This window comes from Eptesicus fuscus, chromosome 12 (genome assembly GCF_027574615.1).
Source record: "Eptesicus fuscus isolate TK198812 chromosome 12, DD_ASM_mEF_20220401, whole genome shotgun sequence".
Taxonomy (NCBI): Eukaryota; Metazoa; Chordata; class Mammalia; order Chiroptera; family Vespertilionidae; genus Eptesicus; species Eptesicus fuscus.
Window position 1 is genome coordinate 43747446 of NC_072484.1, and position 22160 is coordinate 43769605.

Sequence of the window (22160 nt, forward strand, 5' to 3'; positions counted from 1 at the left end):
GACCAGGAATGCTGTCGGGGCTGTTCTTTTTGCCAGATGGGTCTGTAGCCACCCTGATGCTCATCAGCTCTACAGGTTATCCTCGCCCTAGGGCATCTACCCTCTGGCCTGTCTCCCTGCCATTTCCTGACCCCCGCCTGCAAGGGAAGCACGCCCCCCCCCCCCCCCCCCACCCCACCCCCCCACCCCCCGCCCTGCAGCACACGGTGGACCCACTTCCATGCCTCCAGAGCTGGCATGGGTGGGACTCTGCCCACAGGGGGCTCTCCCTCCACACACCTTTAGGTTCTCCACCGGGTCTATAGGAAGTCGTTTGCCTTGTCTGTGTTCCCTGTGGTTGCCATGTGTGGGCTTCCTGTGGGGTCCACTGCTAGGAAGACCGTTAAAGCTCAACTCTTCCCTTCTGCCCCAAAGCACTGAGCCTGAGACAGGGGGCTTCCACGAAACAGAAGACTCGGCCCGTCTGAAGTTCTTAGTGAGCTTTTGAGGTTGAATGCTGAGTGGGCGGTGAGCGAGATTACCCACGTCCCACATCTCTGTCCCCATTCTGAGAGGCTGCCCGTCTGCTTCCTGCCAGCGCTCCCCGCCCAGCAGGCTCCCCTGTCTCCTTGGTCGTCCAGCCCCATCGCAGGGTGAAGCCTGCACCAGGCCGGTGGGGGGAAGGGGGCGGGGGAGGCAGGGTCTGGATTCTTGGACTGCTGGGGAGGGTGCTTGTGTGACTGGGAAGCAGTTGCCAAGTGTGGTGGGCGCCCAGGACAAGACGTGCTTCAGCCAGCCTGAGAGTGTCCAGAAAAATACCCCCTTCTTGCTTACCGTGTGGTCCTGTGTGTCCAGGGTGGCCTTGTTGGGTGGGGACCGGCGTGGGGGAGGGGTGTTCAGCGATCTCTCACAAGGACAGCATCCTGTACTCCAAGGGCCTCTGTGCAAGCAATGCAGTTGCGATTTTATCTGGATGTGTTGTATGTAGGCTGGGGAGGGACGCGATCACATGTCTGTGTTATGGGAAAGTGTCGGGGTGGGTCCAGGAGGCCGTAAGGAGGCCACTGCTTGAATCAGGTCATCGCAGTGGTGAAAGGAGAAGCGAGAGCAGGAGTGCTTCAGAGCCAGCGGGGCTGTGCTCACGCTGACCCTACAGGGCCAAAGGATGTGGGCTGGTCGGACCTATCAGTTAAAAAAAAAAAAAAAAAAGATGTGGTTGATGGCAGAAGAAATAGCAGACTGTTTGGATTGTCTTTTTCACAGTTTATTGGGGACATTTTTGTCTTAGTCCCAGTCAGACTGTTGTTCAGGTTCAAGTAAAGAGGGATTTCCCCCCCCCCCCCCAAACTAGTAATAATGAAGGACGAAGTTTAGGCTATTGAACCCCAGCTGCTTTGGATTATTTTATTGGGGGACAGACAAGTTCCTATAGAATTATAGAGGCAAATAAGCTAAAAGCCAAGGTATTGGGATCTGCAGGAAATTGGTGTGCCCTGGAATTTAGAGCCATTTCCTGACCTAAAGGTGTCTTGATTCAAAAGTTCAGGATGTAGGCAGGGCTCTAAAACGCAGGACTAAAGAGAGATAAGCAGGCAGTGATCCCCAGATAGTCCAGCGTCAGAGCAGGTGTGACCTGACCTGTGGTCCTCCCTCACTGGCCTCAGATAGGTCACCCGCCCCCAGCAGAGGCAGTGTTTACCTTGAGCCCATAGGCTGGCAGAAAGCTTCCCTTGCAGAGAACACATTTTTCCTGGTGGGTTGGTAGCGCCCAAGATGGGTGCTTTCCTTCCTCTCTAATGCCCGCCCCCCCCCCCCCCGCCCCATCCAAAAAAGTCCTAGCCCAGCAGGTGACCAGAGGCCCGTCTGGCACAAACACAGTCGCAGCTGCCAGGGTTCAAGCGGCAGGAAGAACTGACTGCAAGAGCTACCCTTTCAGTTCATCAGAATAATAATAACTTATTACATTTCCTGTTCAGTGTTGAGAGGACAAGAGCCACTTCCTCCAGCTAGCAGAAATTTGAAGACTTTCCATTAAAAATGAGGAAGAAAAATCTTAACTTTTTGCAAATATGATGGTTAAACCCGGCAAATGGGAAGAGAGGATGTGTGGTATTGCATAAATCCTATTAGCACCACAGTTTTGGCTCGTTTGGGTTCTCATTACCTCCCCCAAATGGGAAAAGAACCACTTCCCTACGGTATCCATTAAAACACACACACACACACACACACACACACACACACACAACAACAACAAAAAACACCACTTGTTACTTTTGCAATATTGTTAGCAACTTGTAACTTAAAAGTGTATCCTTACTCATATCCAGTTTTAAAAAACAAACAAACCTGGGAAGGGCACCTCCCTCCTCTCAACTTTGTACCCAAGGTATAAAAGCAGGGTATAAAAAAGAGCAAGGTATAAGACCTCTGAAACTTGCATGGTGATTGAGATCATCAGTTCCATTATTAAAGTTTAGCCGAGATTATTCTCATCTGCCCTTGCTAACCCTGGCTGATCACTTAATAATTCTCAATGACAGGAACTTCCCCAGACCAGACCTAAACCTAACGTGTCACAACTTGATCCCATTTCCTCAAATTTGTTCTGTCACAGGGGTAAAGATCAGTTGGTCAATGTCATCTTTATTTTAATGGTTCTATTATTGAAGAGTGTTCGCCCACAACTTCCCCTTGCCCAGGGTTATTCATTCTAGTTCCTTAACCTCTCTGTCAGCTTTCCTTCCTTTCAAGTCTAATGGATACTTATTTGCATTTACTAGTAAAAACCAAAAACAAACAAAAGGCCATAAGACCTGGTGGAAAACCTCAGCCTTTTGCCACACAGCCTCTGACCCGGGACGCTGCCATCCAGGAGGGAAGATCAGACATCACAGTCTTTATTCCTTGCAGGTCCGTGGGCCTAACCCACTGCCAAGAGGAACAAGCGAGATGCCCGGGGAACACAGAGGACAGGATGGATGTGGAGAACTGGGCAGGTCGTGCGTGCTCTGGTCCTGGACGGACAGGGGAAGGGGCTGAGATAGGACATGCAGAGCACACAGGACAGAACCGTGTCCCGTCGTGACGTCTGGAGCCCAGGGCCTGCGAGAGGGACCGGGGAAGGATTAGGCCAATTGGGGAAGCGCTGGGTCTGAGTCATGAATGGCTCTACAAACAGACCTCAGGAGCTGGGACTCGGTCCTGGGGAGAGTGTGGTCCCTGCACCCTGCCCCTGAAGCCCACTGAATCAGACACTCTGGGGCTGAGGCCCAGCAGTCTGGTCTAACAGCCAGGGAATTCTGACATATGTCTGAGTTTGAGAACCACTGCTGTCGGCTGTGGGATTCCATCAAAAGGTTCTGTGCTCTGCTGTAAGTTACTAATAGATGGTTGACATATATTAAAAGTTCCTGCAATTTGCCCTGGCTGGTGTGGTTCAGTGGATAGAGCGTCGGCCTGCGGACTGAAGGGTCCCGGGTTCGATTCCAGCCAAGGGCACATGCCTGGGTTGTGGGCTCGGTCCCCAGTAGGGGGCGTGCAGGAGGCAGCCGGTCCATGATTCTCTCTCATCGTCAATGTTTCTACCTCTCTCTCTCTCTTCCTTCTCTAAAATGAATAAAATATATTAAAAAAAAAAAAAAAGTTCCTGCAATTTGTTGAATCCCTCCTGTACACTAGTCATATGCCGGGGGCTTTCAGTGATGGTCTCTAATCCTCAGCCCACCTTGCCAGAAAGATGGGAAAACAGGCCCCGAGAGGCTAAGTAACCTGCCCAGGTTTGCACAGCTCATAAGCAGCAGAGCTGGAATTTCTCCTAGGTGTCTGCTGCAGTGGCCTGGCCTTAACCCCTCAAGGAATCTTCTTATACAGTGAACTGCCCGTGTGGGGAGCAGAAGAAAGCCCTCCAGGGGTGGTGGGGCAGAAGCAAGCTCCTGGGTCTGCACTGGTGGTCTGTCTGAGTGCGCACACTCATTGAGGGCTTGATGCATCAGAGAGACAAATGCTGTGGCTTTAAGGCTCATGGAGTTTGCAGCGGCTCCCCGAGGGCTCTCAGGACAGGGCCTGTGTGCCAGTGAGTTGATCCCTGACTCAGGAGGAAAAGGAATGTGACACATCGAGTCATCTCTGCCACTTCCTGAAGTGAAGGCATCTCAGAGGCCACACTCACCCGTCTGTACTATGCATCTGCACTGCAGCCGTCCTCTGCCCCACTCCCCATGGGGGTGGGCCTGTGTTATCCTCCCTCTGGCCACCTGCCAGGCTCTGTACTGGATGGTGGGGTCAGGGCATGGGGGGGTAGGAGGAGAGATGAGGCTTCTGAGCCCCAGGGATGAACCCAATGAGCAGGTAAATATAGTTCGATTATATTTTTAAAGGTTCTGTCTGTCTTATTATAATCACAGTGAGTCTGGGAACTCCTCTCCTGGCCCAGGTGACCTGAGCTCCGATTATGAGTGTCTACCATGGCACAACTCTAAGTCATTTCTATTCCCGACATTTTTCTCAGTCCGCAGCAGGAGGAAAGTTGGAATGAGATAGAGGGTCGAAGCATCGATAGCCTTGGGGTCAATGCCAGGCGTCCAGCTCTCTGTTGGATCGAGATAGGAAGCTGCCAGCGGGGTTTGGGCGGAGGGTAATAATGTGTTACTAGTGCACAGCAGCAAGAAATCTTGGAACAGACCTCTGACCCCATGACATACAGGGACGATTAAACTCAGCAGGAACACAACTGGAATCTTGGTCCTAAACTTTAATGCATCAACATCTAATGGTCGCAAGGTTTCAAAATGTAACAATGGAACCATAAAAACATGATCCCTGTAACCAGGCCACTGAGGGCCTATTTATGGGTAAATTATAAATGGCTAAGGCACCATCATGCACAACCAACTGGCTGTCCATAACCACTGTGCAGAGCAGTCCCCACGGGTGAGGGATTGAAGAGTGATGGGTGCCGGCTCCTCCGTGCCTGGAAGCGGGTCTAGGGTGGCCTCATGCAGGGGCCTCATCCAGTGGGAGAGGCGCCCCATTCCCAGGGTGAGTGACAGGCATGAGAGGCAGAGCAATTGTGTTGTGTGTTAGTTAGGCAGACCCATATTCCGCTCCGGTTTAGAAAACAGAATTTGAGCCCAGGAAGAGATACTTCATCTTGATTTTGCAGCCCCCTCCCCTGTGGGTAGCTCTAGTTTTGCACGCACATCGGTGGAGTCTCTCCAAGTCCGTGCTTGGGAGCGTGAATCTGATTCAGATCTAGTAGGAAACTATGATGGTCTTCTGTACAGGGAAGTTATGAGCTCAAACTTGTCCTTCAGGAAAAATTACTCACTGATCGAACAGGAGTCTGAGCCTTTGCTACATGCTTAGCACTGTTCAGTTTTCTAATCACTAACCCACTGAGCACCTGTGAGGGTGCTGCAAGGCCAGGAAAGTCAGGGTCTCTAGCCTAGTGCCTGGCAGGACCGCAGTAGATGTTTCCTAAGGGCCAACTCTGTCCTTCACTCCCGCTCAGGATCGGTGGTGTCCAGCGTGGGGAGAGCTGGTTCTCTCTGTACGGTGTGTGAAAACATGAGGAAGTTCTGGCCCTTCGTCTTTACTGGAATCTCTGACCGTGCTGCTCAGAGACCATCAGCATCACATGGCAGCGTGGTTAGAAGTACAGACCCTCTGCCCTGGCCGGTGTGGCTCCGTTGGTTGGGCATCGTCCTCTGCACCAAAAGGTTGCTGGTGCTATTCCCGGTCAGGGCACATGCCCTGGGTTTCGGGCTCAATCCCCAGTAGGGGGAACGCAGGAAGCAGCCGTTTGAGGTTTCGCTCTCACATAGATGTTTCTCTCTCCCTCTCCCTCTCCAGAACTACTGAATCAGAATGTGTATTTTAATAAGATTTCCAGGTGATCCCATGCACATATGAGAAGCACTGGACTTGACTCTGAGGGCCAGGGGCAGTCTAGTCCCTTCCCTGGCCCCTCTGGGGGCTCATGACCTTGTTAGCTTGGTGCACCCCCAGAATGAAGGCAGAGCCTAGAAGGGTCCTTGGCCTCCAGCAGATCAGGGTGCTGGGAGCACAGGGGTCATTGATGTTCACTACAGGAAAGAAGAGAAAGTAGCTCTCATCTGGAATGAATGCAAGTTTTTTTGTTTTGTTTTTAATTTAAGAAGGCGGGGAGGCGGACCTTAGCCACCGGGAGAATAAAGGAGCATTCACTGGTGCCTTTGGAGATGTTGGGTGTAATACAGGGACAAGTCAAAGCCACCCTAATTGCCGTGTTTAGGAAACAAACCTACCTTGCACTTTCATTTCAGGTAGCTGCTCACAGCTGCAAACTTTTTAAACTCTTTATCTCTCTGGAAGACAAAGAAACTTGCAATTACAGTGTTGAAATGCAAGGTTATTTCTTCATTTTCCTTTGGGGCATATGTTCTGTTTCCGAGGCGGAGATAATAAATGCATTGTGAGGAGAGAGAGAAAGGGTTGGGTGAAGATCAATGGAGCTTTGAGATGCGCCTGTCTGAATGAGGGCAGCCACCTTTTCTCCTTTAAGGAGCAAATCTGGAGTCAAGGTGGTGAGGGCAACGGCGCTGTTGTATCCGGAAAATAAGCAACTTTCAGGAGAGTCCGTTGTTTACTGTTTGCTAAATCAAATGGTGACTATGCCAAGACATCTAATAGGCCACCGTTACTCTACATTTTTAAGGGTTGTTTTTGTTTATTTGTGTGTGTGTGTGTGTTTTACTCTGATCTAAGTCAGATTTTTTTTTTCTGTGCAAAATATCTATTTGAAAAATACCTGTGGCAAAATGGTTAAGATAGTCAGTTTTATAGTATGTGTGTTTTATCACAATTAAAAATAAAATGAAAAAATACTCTTATGGGAAATGTAGTTCCTGCCTGGTAATGAAAACAGCATGAAGTGCTTGTTATTCAAACCTTGGCGGAGTGACAGCAGTGTCCTCCGATCTGAACCCAAAGTCAATATCACGGAAGCCTGGTGCTGCAGGTGAATATTAACTCATGATGTGGATAAATTCTGTCATCAGTGGTGTGGCTCTATGGACCACCCTCCCCTCACTGCAGTAGTCTGACCATGTCGCCCACACTCCCTCCCAGGCCCGTTGCAAGTGCTTTGACATCCATCGGGAATACCCCTCCTCCTGACCTGGCTGTGAATTTCATGTTCCCCCACTTTACTCAGGTCTCCACTGAATGTCAGCTTTTCAGAGGCTCCCGTCCTCATCCCATTGTTTTCCCTCTTTTATTTTTTTCACAAAAGTTATCACACCCAGATTTCATTATGTGTTTGTTCCTTGTCACTCTTCTCCTGTGAGAAGGACTCCCTCTGTCTAGTGTCCATCTCCTGTATCCTCAGAACCTAACATCGTCTCTGGCACATAGTATGTGTTCCATTAATAGTTGAGGAAGCAATGACTATAGGTTGAACTTGTCTCACTTTTAGGCTGTAAATTCATTGAACATGTCTTACCTAAATGCTGAACCTCCTAGATTACTTTCTAGAGAACCGCTGTGTAGAGTGAGAGCATTTTTCTCCCATAGGAAAATCAAGGATGTCTTTCAAAGTGGTAAACATGAATCTAAGAGTCCTACAGCCCTCCGATTCCATCCCTGTCCCATTAACAACTAAACTGAGTCATGAGAACAGATCCAGGCAAAATAAATTACCCCATAAAAAATTGCAAAGGACTTGAGTAGACACTTCTCCAAAGAATATATAACATGGCCAATAGACATGTAAAAGGATGTTCAACATCATTAAATCATTAGGGAAATGCAATTGAACCCACAGAGAGAGACCACATCACACCCACTGGGATGGCTGTTACCACAAACCAAGAAAATAACATGTTGGTGAGGACATGGAGAAACTGGAACTCCCTTGTATTGCAGGTGGGATTGTATTAAACAGGTGTAGCCACTACAGAAAACAATTCGGTGGTTCCTCAAAAAGCTAACCATAGAATTATGACTCAGGTATAGTCTCCAAAGAATTGAAAACAGAGCCTCAAACAGATACTTGTGTGCCAATATTTATTGTAGCACTAGTCACAGTATCCAAATGGCAGAAACAATCCAAGTGTCCAGCAGTCGATGAATGGGTAAATATAATGTGGAACACAAACTAGAATATTATTCTGCCAACAAAAATGAATGGAGTTTGCACCTTTGCGCAGTGGCAGTATCATAGCCAATGAGGTTTATCCGAGGAGTGATTATTGCTAATTGGAAAAAAAAAAGAAAAGAATGGAGTTCTGACATATGCTACAATACAGATGAACTTCGAAGACATTATGCCAAGTGAAATAAGCCAGTCATAAAAGGACAAATATTGTATGACTCTAAGGGGTCCCTAGAGTAGTCAAATTCATAGAGACAGAAAGTAGAATCGAGGTTACCAGGGGCGAGATAGAAGGGGGAAAGAGGAGTTCCATGGGTAAACGGTTCTGTTTGGAGTGATGAAAATATTCTGGATAAAGAGGTTGGTGATGGTTACACAACATTGTGAATGTAATTAATGCCACTGGATTATACACTAAAAAATGGTTAAAATGGCAAATTTTTATTTATATATATTATCACAATAAAAAAGTTTTTAAAGTACCGTATTTCCCGGCGTATAAGACGACTTTTTAACCCAGGAAAATCTTCTATACGCCCAGTCATCTTATACACCGGAAAATACGGTACCCCAAAGTTTTTCTACAAAGGCACTCAAGGGGCATACATAGAAAGAGCGAAATCTGATTTTTCATGATGCGAGACAGCCCACCCCCACCTCCCTGAGATGAGCTTTCTTTCCCTCCTGCAAATAGAGCCCAGGATCCAGAGTGGCACTTTGTTGAACTAATCTGACCTCTACCTCTGCTCTCCTCTGTCTGTGTCCTCCTGTGCGAAGTGCTTTGAGAGGACTGGGGCGGGCTCATTCTGTTAGCCCTGCACTCGGCAGTCCCTTGCACATCTATATGTGAGAGCCCAGGAACGATGTCTCCCAAGGTGAAGTAGCAGAGCTCTAAAGAGATGGATGCTTTCTACTGTTCAACCCTGGACCAGACAAAAATCTTAACATCTGTTCATCATTATGTGACAAAGCGTTTACAAGGGAAAGGCGAATGATGCAGGCGAAGGAATGACTGGGCTTCCTCTATTATTTTATCAACTCACAGTCTCTATATGGAGGAAGGAGTTGGTCCATATTTGTGATTTTCAATGAGTCCAGTAGGACTTGACCCACTGAGATGAAGACTTTCGAGCTGGCGTTTTGAATACTCTTTTTCAGTCGAAACACATTCATAAAATGCATCGCAGAATGCCCCACATCCTTTAGTAGCAGGTCAATTGTAATACTGGTATGTGACAGTCATAATTGTCTTCACAATCTTCTTAAACTGGCCACGTTTTTTAACAGTGTACCACTCACAGAATACTTGGACCTCTCTATGGGCAGCTGGTTTGTTTGTTTTTTTCAAGAGCTGTGTGTGAAATACATTTCTGTGAAATGACTTACCCTACTTTCCGGCGTGTAAGACGACTGGGCATATAAGATTTTCCTGGGTTAAAAAGTCGTTTTATACGCCGGAAAATACGGTATATTGGACTATATTGATGGGATTAGATGTAATGGATTAGATATATTGGACTACCGTATTTTCTGGCGTATAAGACGACTTTTTAACCCAGGAAAATCTTATACGCCCAGTCGTCTTATATGCCGGAAAATACGGGTATATTTTAAACACTCAAGAGAGTTTTCTGTTTAAACTCTCTGATTCTCTGTATCCATTTCCGTTATGACTTAAACCAAGGACCTGGCTGGTAGAAGTGGGGCTTTGGAGTTTTTAACGTGTTCCATAGTTCACTGCATCCCCAGGTGGAGTGAACCAGGTGATCCAGTGGGGTGCCCGGGAGATCCCCAAAGCCACCCCTTGTTCTCTTTATGTCTTTATAAAGATGCCATCTCTATAAATGCCTGTGTAATATTGTGAAGCATGAAGCGTGAAGCTTGGGTTTGTCCAAAAGAAAATTGAGTCTGCTGCTTTCTCTGTAAACCTGTAAGCTTAACATTCTCTCTCTTACGTTTATTTAAAGTGAAAATGTCTAGAAGGGCATTCAGTCATAACTCAGTGATGTCCTAGTTAGCAGAATCCCTGGCAGATAGGATCTAGGCCGCTTTATCAGCAGACACCCTGAGTAACTAACTGTCTCTGCCCCAAACCAAGGGTGGCTTATGTCACTGACTGAGCCCCCAGACGGAAAGTCACTGAAATGACTTGGACCGCTTGTCAGGACTGCAGTCCCATGAGAAAGCATTTCTTTATGTGAAATCAATCAGGCCTTCCCAGAAATAAGCCTCATTGATGAAAAACCTATTCTTCCAGACCCCCCGCTGACAGCTTTCGTTGGTCGCACAGGTGAAGAGTCAGGGGGCTGGGGTGTCAGGAACGTGTCGGCAGGATTCCTGTGTTGGTCCCCTTCCGGTCTTCCTCGCTCTTTCTTCTTCCCAGTGACACTCCTTTTCGTTTACGCCCTCGGGGAGCGATCTGAGTCCTGATGCGTCCTGCTCTGCTCAGGTGTGCACATGAGCACCCCCTCTCCTGACTGCAGGCCAGGTGTGCGCCTCTGCTGAGTGATGAATGGATTACTTCATTCTCCCCGCAGCCTCCTAGCAAGGTCTTCAAAGGGAGGAAGCCAGCCCGTTTTCGTTGAGTGCTGCCGCTTGCCAACGCTGCGTCATTTACGTGAATTACCGTAGGTCTGACCCTTAGTGCAGCGGGGTGGGCACAATTATTAGCCCCATTTTACAGGTGAGCAGACTAAGGCTTAGAATTGGCTTTTTTTTTTTTTTTCTTACCCTCCCATTGTAAAAATGTAGACCAGGCGTCCTCAAACTACGGCCCATGGGTCACATGCGGGTGTTTTTGCCGTTTTGATTTTTTACTTCAAAATAAGATATGTACAGTGTGCATAGGAATTTGTTCATAGTTTTTTTTAAACTATAGTCCAGCCCTCCAACGGTCTGAGGGACAGTGAACTGGCCCCCTGTTCAAAAAGTTTGAGGACCCCTGATGTAGACAGTTTATTAAGGAAAATGTCAAAAAACAACCTACAAAAGAAAGAAAAAGAAAAGAAATGTCTGTCGGGGCCACAGTGGAAGCTCAGTTCTGAGAGTTGTCCTTGGTAGAAAAATCTTCCTGCCCCACAGCCCACCTGCCCTCACCGGTGGGGCCACCTGGCCAGCCTCCTTCCTCTCTCTTCATCAGCACTCCGGGTACCACCCTCCGCCCCTCAATCCCTATTCTCCCGGCCCCTACCTCTGCTCCACGCAATTCCCACATTCTGGCACGCCAGCCTTTATTGTAGTTAGCATTTCACTTTTCTGTAGAAACCTGTCTTGTCTGATTTCTGAACAATCAATGACTCCTCGATGGTTTCCGCTTCCAGGTGCGAACTTTCAACCGAGAAGCACGATGGTGGGATGCTTCTCTTCCATGAGCAGACACGTGGCTGTGCCATGATCAAAAACTAGTTCAACAGGGGGTTGGGGCATCCGTGGGGAGGGGTGTGGGATGGGAATGGGGGGATGAAGACAAATATGTGACACCTTAATCAATAAAGAAATTAAAAAAAACACCCAGAAAGCTAGAGCAGATAGAGAAGGACATCTGGAAGCCCCCGGGGAAAAGGCGCTAAGAAAGGGGCAAACCCGAAAAGGCCCCCCTCAACATCTCAAGCTAAAGGGTCAGCGTTTTGACTCATAACTTAAATGTTTGTGAGGGAGAGACTCAGATCTCTCTCTGGCCTGCCTGCTCAGCCAGCTCAGAATAGAGACATTCAAGCAACAGATAAGAAGTGACAGCTTTCTTTGTAGTTACTGTAACGTTACCTATTTCAGTTTTATTTGCTGAGAACGAACAGCTTCAGAGAGAAAGGGGTCTGGTGTGAGACCAGCCAAGGAACGAAGCTACCTTGGGGCTCTGGGGACACAGTCACTAGAAATTTACTCATATTCTCTTTAGGGCAGGAGCAGTTTCAATGGTGACTTTCATTAGGACATTTTGTTTCAAGGGCAGCAGGATTATTAAGGTGTTATTTCAAATTTAATAGTTTCTCGCTTAACGAAAACCACATCTTTCAGTTCTACTGTAGCATTCAGAAATTCGATACCATCTTTACTTACATTATAGCCCAATTCTCAACTACAGTCACGGATGATATTTTACAAAATCCAATCTATGGAAAATCCCGCATTTGCTCTCCCGGCTTGGCTTCATTTCCCCTCAATTTGCCCGAAGGGGCCACGCTTCTTTCTGCTTTGTTACACGTCAGCGAGGTTTTCAGTAGAGCAGGAAAGCAACTTGATCTCCATGATGACTTTCACCGCAATCGGATGGACGAACAGCAGGAAAAAGAAATATTTCAGTCCACCTGCCCTGCAGGATCCTAAAAACAGTCCCCGATTCTCTGTAGCTCTGTGCTAGGTTTCTTCTGCACAGGACTTTTCAAAATGAGAAAAGCCCTCAGCTCCGCATCAGGAAATAAATCCATGTCTCTTTATGAAGAGATTTTTTAAAAATATATTTTTATTGATTTCAGAGAGGAAGGGAGAGGGAGAGATTGATAGAAACATCAGTGATGAGAGAGAATCATTGATCAGCTGCCTCCTGCACGCCCCCTACTGGGGATCGAGCCCGCAACCCAGGCATGTGCCCTGATCGGGAATCAAACCTTGACCTTCTGGTTCCTAGGTCGACGCTCAACCACTGAGCCACACCAGCCGGGCTATGAACAGAATTTTGATTGATGATCTGTGAGCTTCCTCCTGCTTCCCAAAGTCTTGCACAGACTGTGGACATGCTTGTCCCAGAAGAGTTTGTCAGCTCTTGGTTAAAATAAACACCAGCCTGTGTGCCCCCAAACATTTTTGTAGTTTATTGATTCAGAACTGTATTCGGACCCTGTCAACCCATGGCTTTTTTTTTTTTTTTTTTTTTTTTAGAAGACTTCTAAGTATCATAAATCACATGATATTTCCAGACACAAGCACTGCAAACAGACCTGACCCCAGCCGGCCTCCAAGGCAGCTGCTATCCACAATAGTTCCCCCAATGGGTCCCAGATCACGTCTTCTTTCTACCTGCGGGAAGATGCCCCAGAAATGGTGACACTGGTTACCTGTGGGGAGGGCTGCCGGGGAGGGAGACTGCCCCGGAGCTGTGGTAGCTTTTACATTGTGTATTATGTGACTGTATCCTTTCTTCAGCGAATAAACAATTTTAAAGTGGTTCTGCTTTGTTTGCTTAATGAAAACAACGATGGTTCAAAAGCTCTGTTGTTTTAGAAGGAAACAATTCACGCTTAAAGGCGAACTAGCAACAAACCTAGATAACTAAAAGCTGGACATCTCAGCTCAGTTACCAAATGCCTACTGCTGCGGCACGGGAGGGTAGGTGGCCGACAGGATCACGCCGTTTCCCGGGGACTGCAGGCGTGTGCTGAACCCCGCTGCTCCCCCGGAGGTTACTTCCGTACCACTCAAGCAGGAGCATGCTTTTATCAATGACCGCCTTGCTGGAATTGCTGTCAATTACGAGGGCCACCACCTCACAACCATTGGGAGCTTGGTCTTGGAGGATGGAGCCGGGTCCAAATTCTGAGCCATTGGAAGGGAAGGGCCCGAGGCCCAGGAGGGACGTGGGCAGCCTGGGGGCTCTCCCCAGCTGCTGGTGAGATGGTAGATATTGAACTACAATTCCTTAGGGAAAACGAGGGGCCAGCCTGGGAGGGGCTGAAGAACGTTCATTCATTCACAAACAAAAATGCCTTTTCGGGGATACAGGCGGCAGGCCTGCCGGGGAGACTGGCATGAATGAGATCCAGCACAGGATAACAGGAAGCTGAGCCAAGCAGGTGGGACTAAGGGACTTGGAATCTGGGAGTCAGGCAACAGAGCCAGTCTGGGCTACAGTATCGAGAGACAAGTCCCCAGGGGACCAGCAAAAGCAAGACAGGCCAGGGAGTCTGACCTGGATTTCCTGGTAGTCACAAACACAAGGACTGTGGTGTAGACAGCAAAGTGGGGAGCCTGTCCCAGGAGGTTCTGCACAGGATCTGGGTGAGCCCAGTAGCGGGTGGGCTTTGCATGCTGGGCGAGGCCTGGGGAGCTGCTCCTCCTCTAACAGAGGGTTCCTCCAGAGCGGGGCTCTGCTGTGGGGGGACAGAGCACTGGAAGCAGACAGTCAGGACCCAGTAGGAGAGAGGACCACGAGGGCACAGCCTCCTGGATGTGCAGGCACCTTCAGAGAATTTCCCACATTCTCTCTGTCCCCAAGCCATACGCCCTTAAATAGATCCATGTATGACTGCTGTTTTCTAAGTGGCATATTTATTGCCATTTTGAAAGCTGAAGGTGTACTGCAAAGTATAGAACGTCCCTGGAGAACAAAGTCAGGCTCTGTTTCAGCTGTACCTTAGGTTAGGTTAACACCGTGATTTTCTGCCTCCCACAGCCGATTTTCCCAGGAGCAAAATCGCTGCTGCTCCTTAGAAGACCTGTAATCCTATAGGTCTGTCCAGCAGACCTGTCAGTTTTGGGGGTAAGGAAAATGCTCTGGAATTCAATAGCAGCAGCCATTGCACGACCACTGCTGAGCTGTGCCCCCTTTTTTGTTGTTATTAATTCTCACCCAAGGATATTTTTTTGCATTGATTTTTAGAGAGAGTGGAAGGGAGGAAGTCACAGAGACACACACATCGATGTGAGAGGGACACGTCGATTGGTTATCTCCTGCACAGGCCTCAGTCAGAGTGGGGAATAGAGCATGTGCCCTTGACGGGAATCGAACCGGAGACCCTTCAGTCCGTGGGTTGATGTTCTGTCCACTGAGCCAAACTGGCGAGGGCAAGCTGTACCCTTTTAAAGACTGAATTTCATGGTGTATGAATTGTATCTCCAATTTAGAAAAAGAAGACGTGTCTAGGGAAAGCCTCAGTAAGCTTAGGAGACAGAAATGAATCCTAACGAGTAGTCTGTGACAGTCTGGTTAGGAACTAGGACCTCTGGTCACCTCTGGAATCAGTGACTTCCCCATTTTTGCCGGGAGGTGAAAGCCTGGGTTAGACGGTGGGGGGGTTTGAGTGAATCACAGCCACACTCCTAGGCATGTAACGAGATTGTCCGCGTGCTCAGCAGGAACCAGGATCTGGAGCCCAGGACACGGCTAGCACCTGTGTTCCTGCGCAGCTGCTTCGGGGTAGCCCTGTACCAAATTCCCCTAAAAAGAACCTTTCTGCGTATGTTACACAGCGTGTGCGCTTATCTTACAGAGACTGTTGCAGCTCTCTTGTGGGTCAGACGCCATTGATAACCTTTCTCATCTGAAACACAGCCCAACCACATCGTTATCTCGTTTGCCTCTGTCATCAGCATTGCAGCAGGGTTCACATGCATCCTACCCGACAAATGTGCGCCGACCTCCTTCCCCTCTCCCGCCGCACCCCTGCTCCTCGCCCTCCCATGCGCGTGCGTGACTGTGCTAGACACAGAAGGGGCACAGCAGCCCACAGAGAAACAGGTTCCTATAAAAGCAAAGAGAAAAATAAACCAGAAAGGAGTGATGCTGTGATTTCTGGTTCGTTATTCTCCCTCCTTCCCACTGGGCTCATGGTGCGGTCCTTGAGCCCCTGTCATGTGGTGATGCCTGGGGAGCATCCAGTTCATGTTACCCAGTGTCCACAGGCGTGTTAGCCAGGCCTAAGGCAGCAAGTCTGGATACAAGCTTTTCGGCACACGTGGCTCATCCAAGGCTCCAGGAACACGTTTGACTTCCTCATCGACCTCAAAGTAACCATCCTGGGCCCGTCCCTCCTGTAAGCCCTTTGCAGGGCCAGCGTGAGGTCAGAGAGGTCCCCCACCCGCTCACTCAGCCGGCCTGGGGTTTGCTGGTGCTCTCTCTATGGAAGTTCCTTCCATAACGGAGGTATTTTGAGGATGTGTGGCTTCTAAACTATGTGATTTCTACACCTGCCATCCACGTGCAGAGGAAGTTCCCTGTGTCATGGTGCTCATCTCCCCCCAACTCTGCTGGCATTCTCCGCCCCACCCCACCCCACTCCCACCCCACCCCATATGCCGTTTCAGACCTCAGTGCCTCTGTTTGACTATTCATAATCTCTTAAGTCTTCCTTCCCTCTGTCCCTACTGCCACCTGCCAGTTCCCTTTCCCCCATCTGGCCGACTATTATTTATCCTGCAAGGCTGAGCTCACTTGTCACGTGCCTTAGGAAACCAGCCCCAGGCTTCAGGGACGTAGGGGCCATGGGCTTCCATCAGAGCACACCCAGGGAGTCAGCTCCTGGAGGGCAAGTGTGTGACTTTGGACCCCTGGGCCCCGGAGGGGAACTTGACCCTGGTATGGCATCCTTTGGTGTCTCTCCAGCTGTTCAGTTTCACTGTTAATTTCTACATGATTGCCTGTCAGCGCGTGCTTTTTTTCTGACACCAAGGAAGCTGAAAAGAGGTTTTCTGCGGCACATTGATAAGAATCTCTGAGTGAATGTACGGGACTTGGCTTTTTGGTTTGTTTTACTTACAGGGCAGATTTGGAAATTAGCCTTTGTACTAGAATCAAACAGAAAGGAAGCAGAGACCCAAAAAGCAGTTCGTCGGGGTCCCTCAGCCAGCAGGCGGTCAGGCCTCCTCGCTCCCAGCCCACAGAGCTCCTGTCACAGCTTGGTGTCCCACTTTTTAATATTCTCTGCATGTTTAACATTTTAAAAGGTACGCAGGGTTAAACATCTTTTAGAAATCAGAGGTAGCTTATAAGACCAAATTTGAGATCCCCTTGTGTAATATACAAGGGTGGGCAAGAGTTGGTTTATACTGTGAGCACATGAAACAGTTTATCTTGTATTATTAATTAATTGTTTTGCTATTTCCCATGCGAACAACTCTAAGTCTGCTTCTGCCCACCTGTACCTGCTAAGGGACCTCCTTGTGTCCTCCTACAGTTTATGATCAAAGCTGACTGAGCATGTCATCCATCATGTGACCCACAGACATGGGGCCAGTTTCCTATGTGGCTTGTCTACAGCAGTTGTCAGACTTCTGCATCCAGTTTGTCAGTTTTCCTTTCATTTCTCATATTGCCATGAGCATAACCAAAATACTTTTACATGCTTAAGTGGATTTTCATGCCAGGATCCGTCTGTTGTATATATTTTTTGGGGAAACGGGCTAGAATAGGAAAGTGACTTTTGGGAAGGGTTAATAATATTACATTGAGCAGTCTCGGGACGGCTTATGGTGTTTTCTTATGCTTTTCCAAAACGTAGTTTGATGATTCATTTTTTTTGTTTGTTTGTTTGCTTTATTCAGGAAGAACTTGTGCATAACCTCTGCCTGGTGTCATTTTCTTTCAGGTGACTTTTCAGATCACCCCTCCGTGTGCCAGCGAGAGGCACTATGAGCGTTTTGGACGGTGCTGTAACAAATGTGAGCCAGGTCTGTACTTCTGAGCCACCTTTCATCGCCCCTCAGGAGTAAAAGGGACTTTTTTTTTTTTTTTAAATCTAAGGAATGATTTCTATCTGCCAGATGAAAAAAGAAATTGGATGGACTTTTTATGGTAATGGCAGGTGGTAATGTCTGTCACTCTGAAGACAAAATCCTTTCTTTCAGAAGATAAAATCACTTAAAAATGAAAAGCAATTTCATAAGCTGGTACTTCATTCATGCTGGAATGCTATTTTCCAAAACACTATTTCTTGAGGAAAAAAGAAGGCATCTAAAAGCATGTTTTAGCACTTTGTGATTCAAACTCTCAAAATAAGAAATTCACCTCTTATTGAAAAGTACTATCACATTAAAAAATTGGGGGTGGGGGACCCGTACTGGAATTGTTGCTGCTGAAATTGCCTACACCCTGTTACACCTTCTCCCCACATATATACCTGCCGAGGAGCAGAAGGTGGGCTGGTGACAACGACTGCCCCAAACTTGTTCTGCCAGAATGTGGCCACACATCTCTATAGCCCCAATGAACTCCCAAGTCCACGGGGTCCCATTCACTCATTGCTCTGGGGAGGAGACACCTCTCTGAGGAAAAGGTAGTTAACAAGACCCTCAAGCATGTCAAACTCGCAGCCAGGGCATGTGGCCTGCCAGCCACGAGTTTGACATGCTTGCGTAGATATCTCAGCTACAAATATTTCTTGGATGTGCAGAACCAAGATCCAGCATGTGTGTGTGTGTGTGTGTGTGTGTGTTGTGTGTATGTGTGTGTGTGGTATGTGTGTCCAGATTGACAGTAGGGGACATTCTGAAGACAGGAGGGGAGGGATGAAATGAAACCCCTCATGCTTATTAGCCCCCAGGGAACCCCTCCAGTTCTACAGCCCCCAGTTTGAAAACCCTTGTTCTTTACCTTACTCAGCAGAGGTTCGGGGTGGAAAGGATGATCTTTCCCATGGAAGAACTAAAAGACCCCTGTGCCCACAGGCCCAGCAGCCCAGAGAGGCTATTTCAGCCAGCTGGGAGCCCGAGGAGCGTCACTGGGAGATGTGGCTCTGTCTCCTGTATCACACTGTCTCTGGGGGACTTCCTGGGACCGTGGTCATGTCAATGGTCCAGTAAATTGGTGCATTTTTGCTGTTTTCTTTTTGGGATCTTTCTGATGAGTGTATTTCTCCCTTCTAATTTAAGGAACGTACATGTCTGCCAAATGCACTACTACCTCGGAAAGTGTCTGTCTGCCCTGCGGCAGGGATGAATACCTGGACACCTGGAATGAAGAAGACAAATGCTTGCTGCATAAAGTCTGCGATACAGGTGAGCCAGTCATGTCAGCAGGAAGTGGGGATCATGATATTTTCAGATTCAGCGGTGCTGCGTCTTTGGGGGACAGAGGAAGGAGTCTGACCACAGCAGGATGGGCTTCAGCTCCCAGCAGCGCCGTGTTAAAATTCTTCTCTGAGAACTTCTGTTCTGGACTATGTTTGTGTTGCAGTTTAATCGTGGAACACATCTTAGAGTTGACAAAATATTTCCCCAGTGTTTCCATGTGTGTTGTGTTATTTAATCCTCACAAAAACCCCTGTGAGGTAACCACAATGATCCCATTTTGAAGATGAAGAAAATTGAGACTAATAGAGGTTAAATGACTTCAAGGTTATCCAGTGCGAAGCAGGACTCCAAGTCAGGTCTTCGGACTCTCGAGTCTTCTTCCTAAATGATAAATGTCCTATTAACTTGACAGTTTGATCTCTTTATCAGTCTGCTGTGGTGATTTTTTTTTTTTTTTGCCTCATATTTTTTAAAATTATAGTTTATTTTCAGGAATCGGGATCAAAATATGCCTCTTAAGTCTCAACCTACAGGTTCCTTTCCTTCCTCTTTTTCCCTTTCCCAATTCAGTTTATCTGGGAGAAACCCTGTTGTCCGTCCTGTGGTTCCCACAGCCTGGCTGCTGCTGGTTGCACCCCCTTGGTGCTGTTTAGCCTATTCTTCCGTCTCCTACATTTCTTGTAAAGTGGTTGTGAGATCTAGAAGGCTGCTCAGATTCTGATTTGTTTTGTTTTGTTTTGGGCAAAACTCCTTTGTAGTTGGTAAGATGTAGTTATGTCAGGAACCATGTAACAGCTGCTTTTCTCTCTGTATGTGATATTAGCAGCTATTGACAATCACGGCCTAGGTCCATTTTCATTAGGCAGTGATCCAGTTCTATCATTCCTTCATTTCTTAGCTGGGATGCTTTGTAAAGGGAAATTCCCCCCATCAATGATTCATTACCCCGAAGTACACTATGTATAGGAAAGGCGGAATGAATGCTGCAACTTTGTTTACCACTCTTCAAAACAGTGACTTGATCATCCAGCTTTCTCCAAAGGATTTGCATGAATATTATGAACTCATGGGTTTAGACATATCTGAGGTGTCTCAGTTGTTCGTTTTCCTGGTGCTCAGCTCATCCCACCTCCCGGTGGCCCCACCTTTGCTACAACCCCAGGTACCATGAAGAGCTCCCTTGCTTCCTGGCTCACGTTGGGACACTTCCTGCCCTGTCCTTGGAACCAGTCATTTCTCCAGGAATTCCTGATCACTTTCTGCAGAACATCTTATTTAGAGACCTTGACCTGGGTGCTATGGAGGCTCATTGGTTCTGGATTGATTCTTATGTGTAGGTTTTTCTCTTTCCCAGTGGAAAGAACTAGGAAATAAATATTTTTTAAAACCGTAATTTTCCTAATGTGTTAGAGACAGCTGGCAGGTTTTGTTTGGAGAAGGTAACATGGAAACTCCACTGAGCAGAAGCATCTGATCAAGTCTCTTTTCTTTCCCACGACTTAGTAATGACCTTGACTCACTGCTGTCTCTTGGAAATAAAGAATCATCTGTCTACTGCCAAAACTGATTAAAGTGCAAAGCCTGGTTTGTTAAGATATTCAAGGATATGCCAGGCTTACATTCACTTGCATTTGAGTGGGATACTGGAATTAGAATTTTTCAAGGACGCGACAGTGTCCGTGTGTGTTCCAGGCATCATGCACATGTTTGTACACACTGGCCTTGGTGCCGCTGAGCTGGCCTGGGCCTCAGAGAGTGGGCCTGGAAGGGAATGGAGATTTCCCCAGGTTCACCATGCTTGGGCCCAGGAATGGGGATAAGAAATGTGCCCCTTCCCTCCCCCCCTTGCTGGCTGCCACTTAGACAGTTAAGGAGGGACCAGGTTTCCCTGTTTCCTGTTTGTTTCTTTTCCCCATGGAATTCTGTTGTAGTTCGTTCAGGCTGTTATAGCAGAAATCCACAGACTGAGTGGCTTAAACAACTAAAATTTACATCTTCCAGTTCTGGACGCTGGAAGTCTGAGATCAGGGTGCCAGTATGGCTGGGTTCTTGGTGAGGGTCCTCTTCCTGGTTTCAAGACAGCAGCGTTCTTGTTGGGCCCTCACATGGCTGAGAGCAGAGAGAGGAAGCAAGCTCTCTGCTGTCTTGCTTATTGAGGGCACCAATCCCATTCTTGAGGGCTCCACCCTCATGACTTAATCACCTTCCGAAGGCCCCACCTCCTAATGCCATCACATTGAGGGCTAAGAGTTCAATATAGGAATTTTGAGGGGACACAAACATCAGTCCATAACAAACTCCGAGAAGTGTTCAGGACTATACAGTACAAGGGCTGTTTGGACAATCCGGTGAGGTGTGTCCTACAGGGTGGAAGGGCTGCTTTAAGTAATGTTATTGTGCTGTGTCGTGTTTTTGTGCAGTTGATTCTCACCATTTGGCGCATTTATGTTCTATACAAGCACCACAAACACTGAACTAGCAAATACTGAACTGCCGTTCCCAGGAGAAATACAGGTTCCTGTGAGCCTCTGGTCACAGCATTTTTGTCAACTGATCAACATATAACCTTGTTTTATGTGTGTTTCTGTTTAAGGACACTTTATGTAATAAATACTTTGACTCATTAACATTAGACTCACAACCAAGAGCGCTGTAACTCATGCCTGAACCAAGTTTTTCTAACAAGTGTTTCATCTGTAAGACACATCGCAGCCTCCTCGGGCTTAGAAGCACTAGTCAGCACCTAAGCACTTGGAGGCCATTTTAAACAGTGAAATCACCAACGAAAAACACAAAAATGCCAAAAAATAGGACTCTAAAAAGACCCCTAAAAGAACACATGTTTCCAGTATGAGAGCTGAAACATTAAGGCAGAACGTGTTACCTTATTCACCCTCACCTGGCAGGTCCCCAGGGGCTGAAATTCCCCCCCACTCTGCAAAAGTGCCAGGAGTACTGATTTGGGGGCTACGATGACATTTTAGCCAGAAGGTGAAACTGCAGACCTGAATCAGTGGCTAATGAGGATCACCTCTCTCTCACAAAGACTGGACAGGCCCAGGAGATTGGGGTAACAGGAGGGCACTCTGCTGTGAGATGTGAGAAAAGACAAACGTATTATTGTGGGAGAGACGAATTTCCAAGTATGTCTTCACATCCCACCTCTCTACTCATCCACTTAGCTAATCACACAGTGACCCCAGTCTTCGGACTCTGAATAATTGTGGCCCTGCAGGATCTCAGGAGGAACCCCTGATCTCCAGGAACCCCATTCTTTTAGGTCCTATCTGGCATTGGTGTTAAGGCTATTTATCACATTTGAATTTAC

At 47.6% G+C, this 22160-nt stretch overlaps 1 protein-coding gene and 1 pseudogene across 1 annotated transcript in view; both read left to right on the forward strand.

Annotated features, from left to right (window-relative positions):
* Positions 1-22160, forward strand: part of TNFRSF11A (TNF receptor superfamily member 11a) — a 47369-nt gene that overhangs the window by 3544 nt on the left and 21665 nt on the right. The window contains exons 2-3 of the mRNA XM_054724291.1: positions 17410-17491; positions 18692-18817. Of these exons, the coding sequence (XP_054580266.1) occupies positions 17410-17491; positions 18692-18817 (208 nt within the window). The remainder of the gene's footprint in view (positions 1-17409; positions 17492-18691; positions 18818-22160) is intronic.
* Positions 8157-8342, forward strand: LOC129151045 (U4 spliceosomal RNA; annotated as a pseudogene).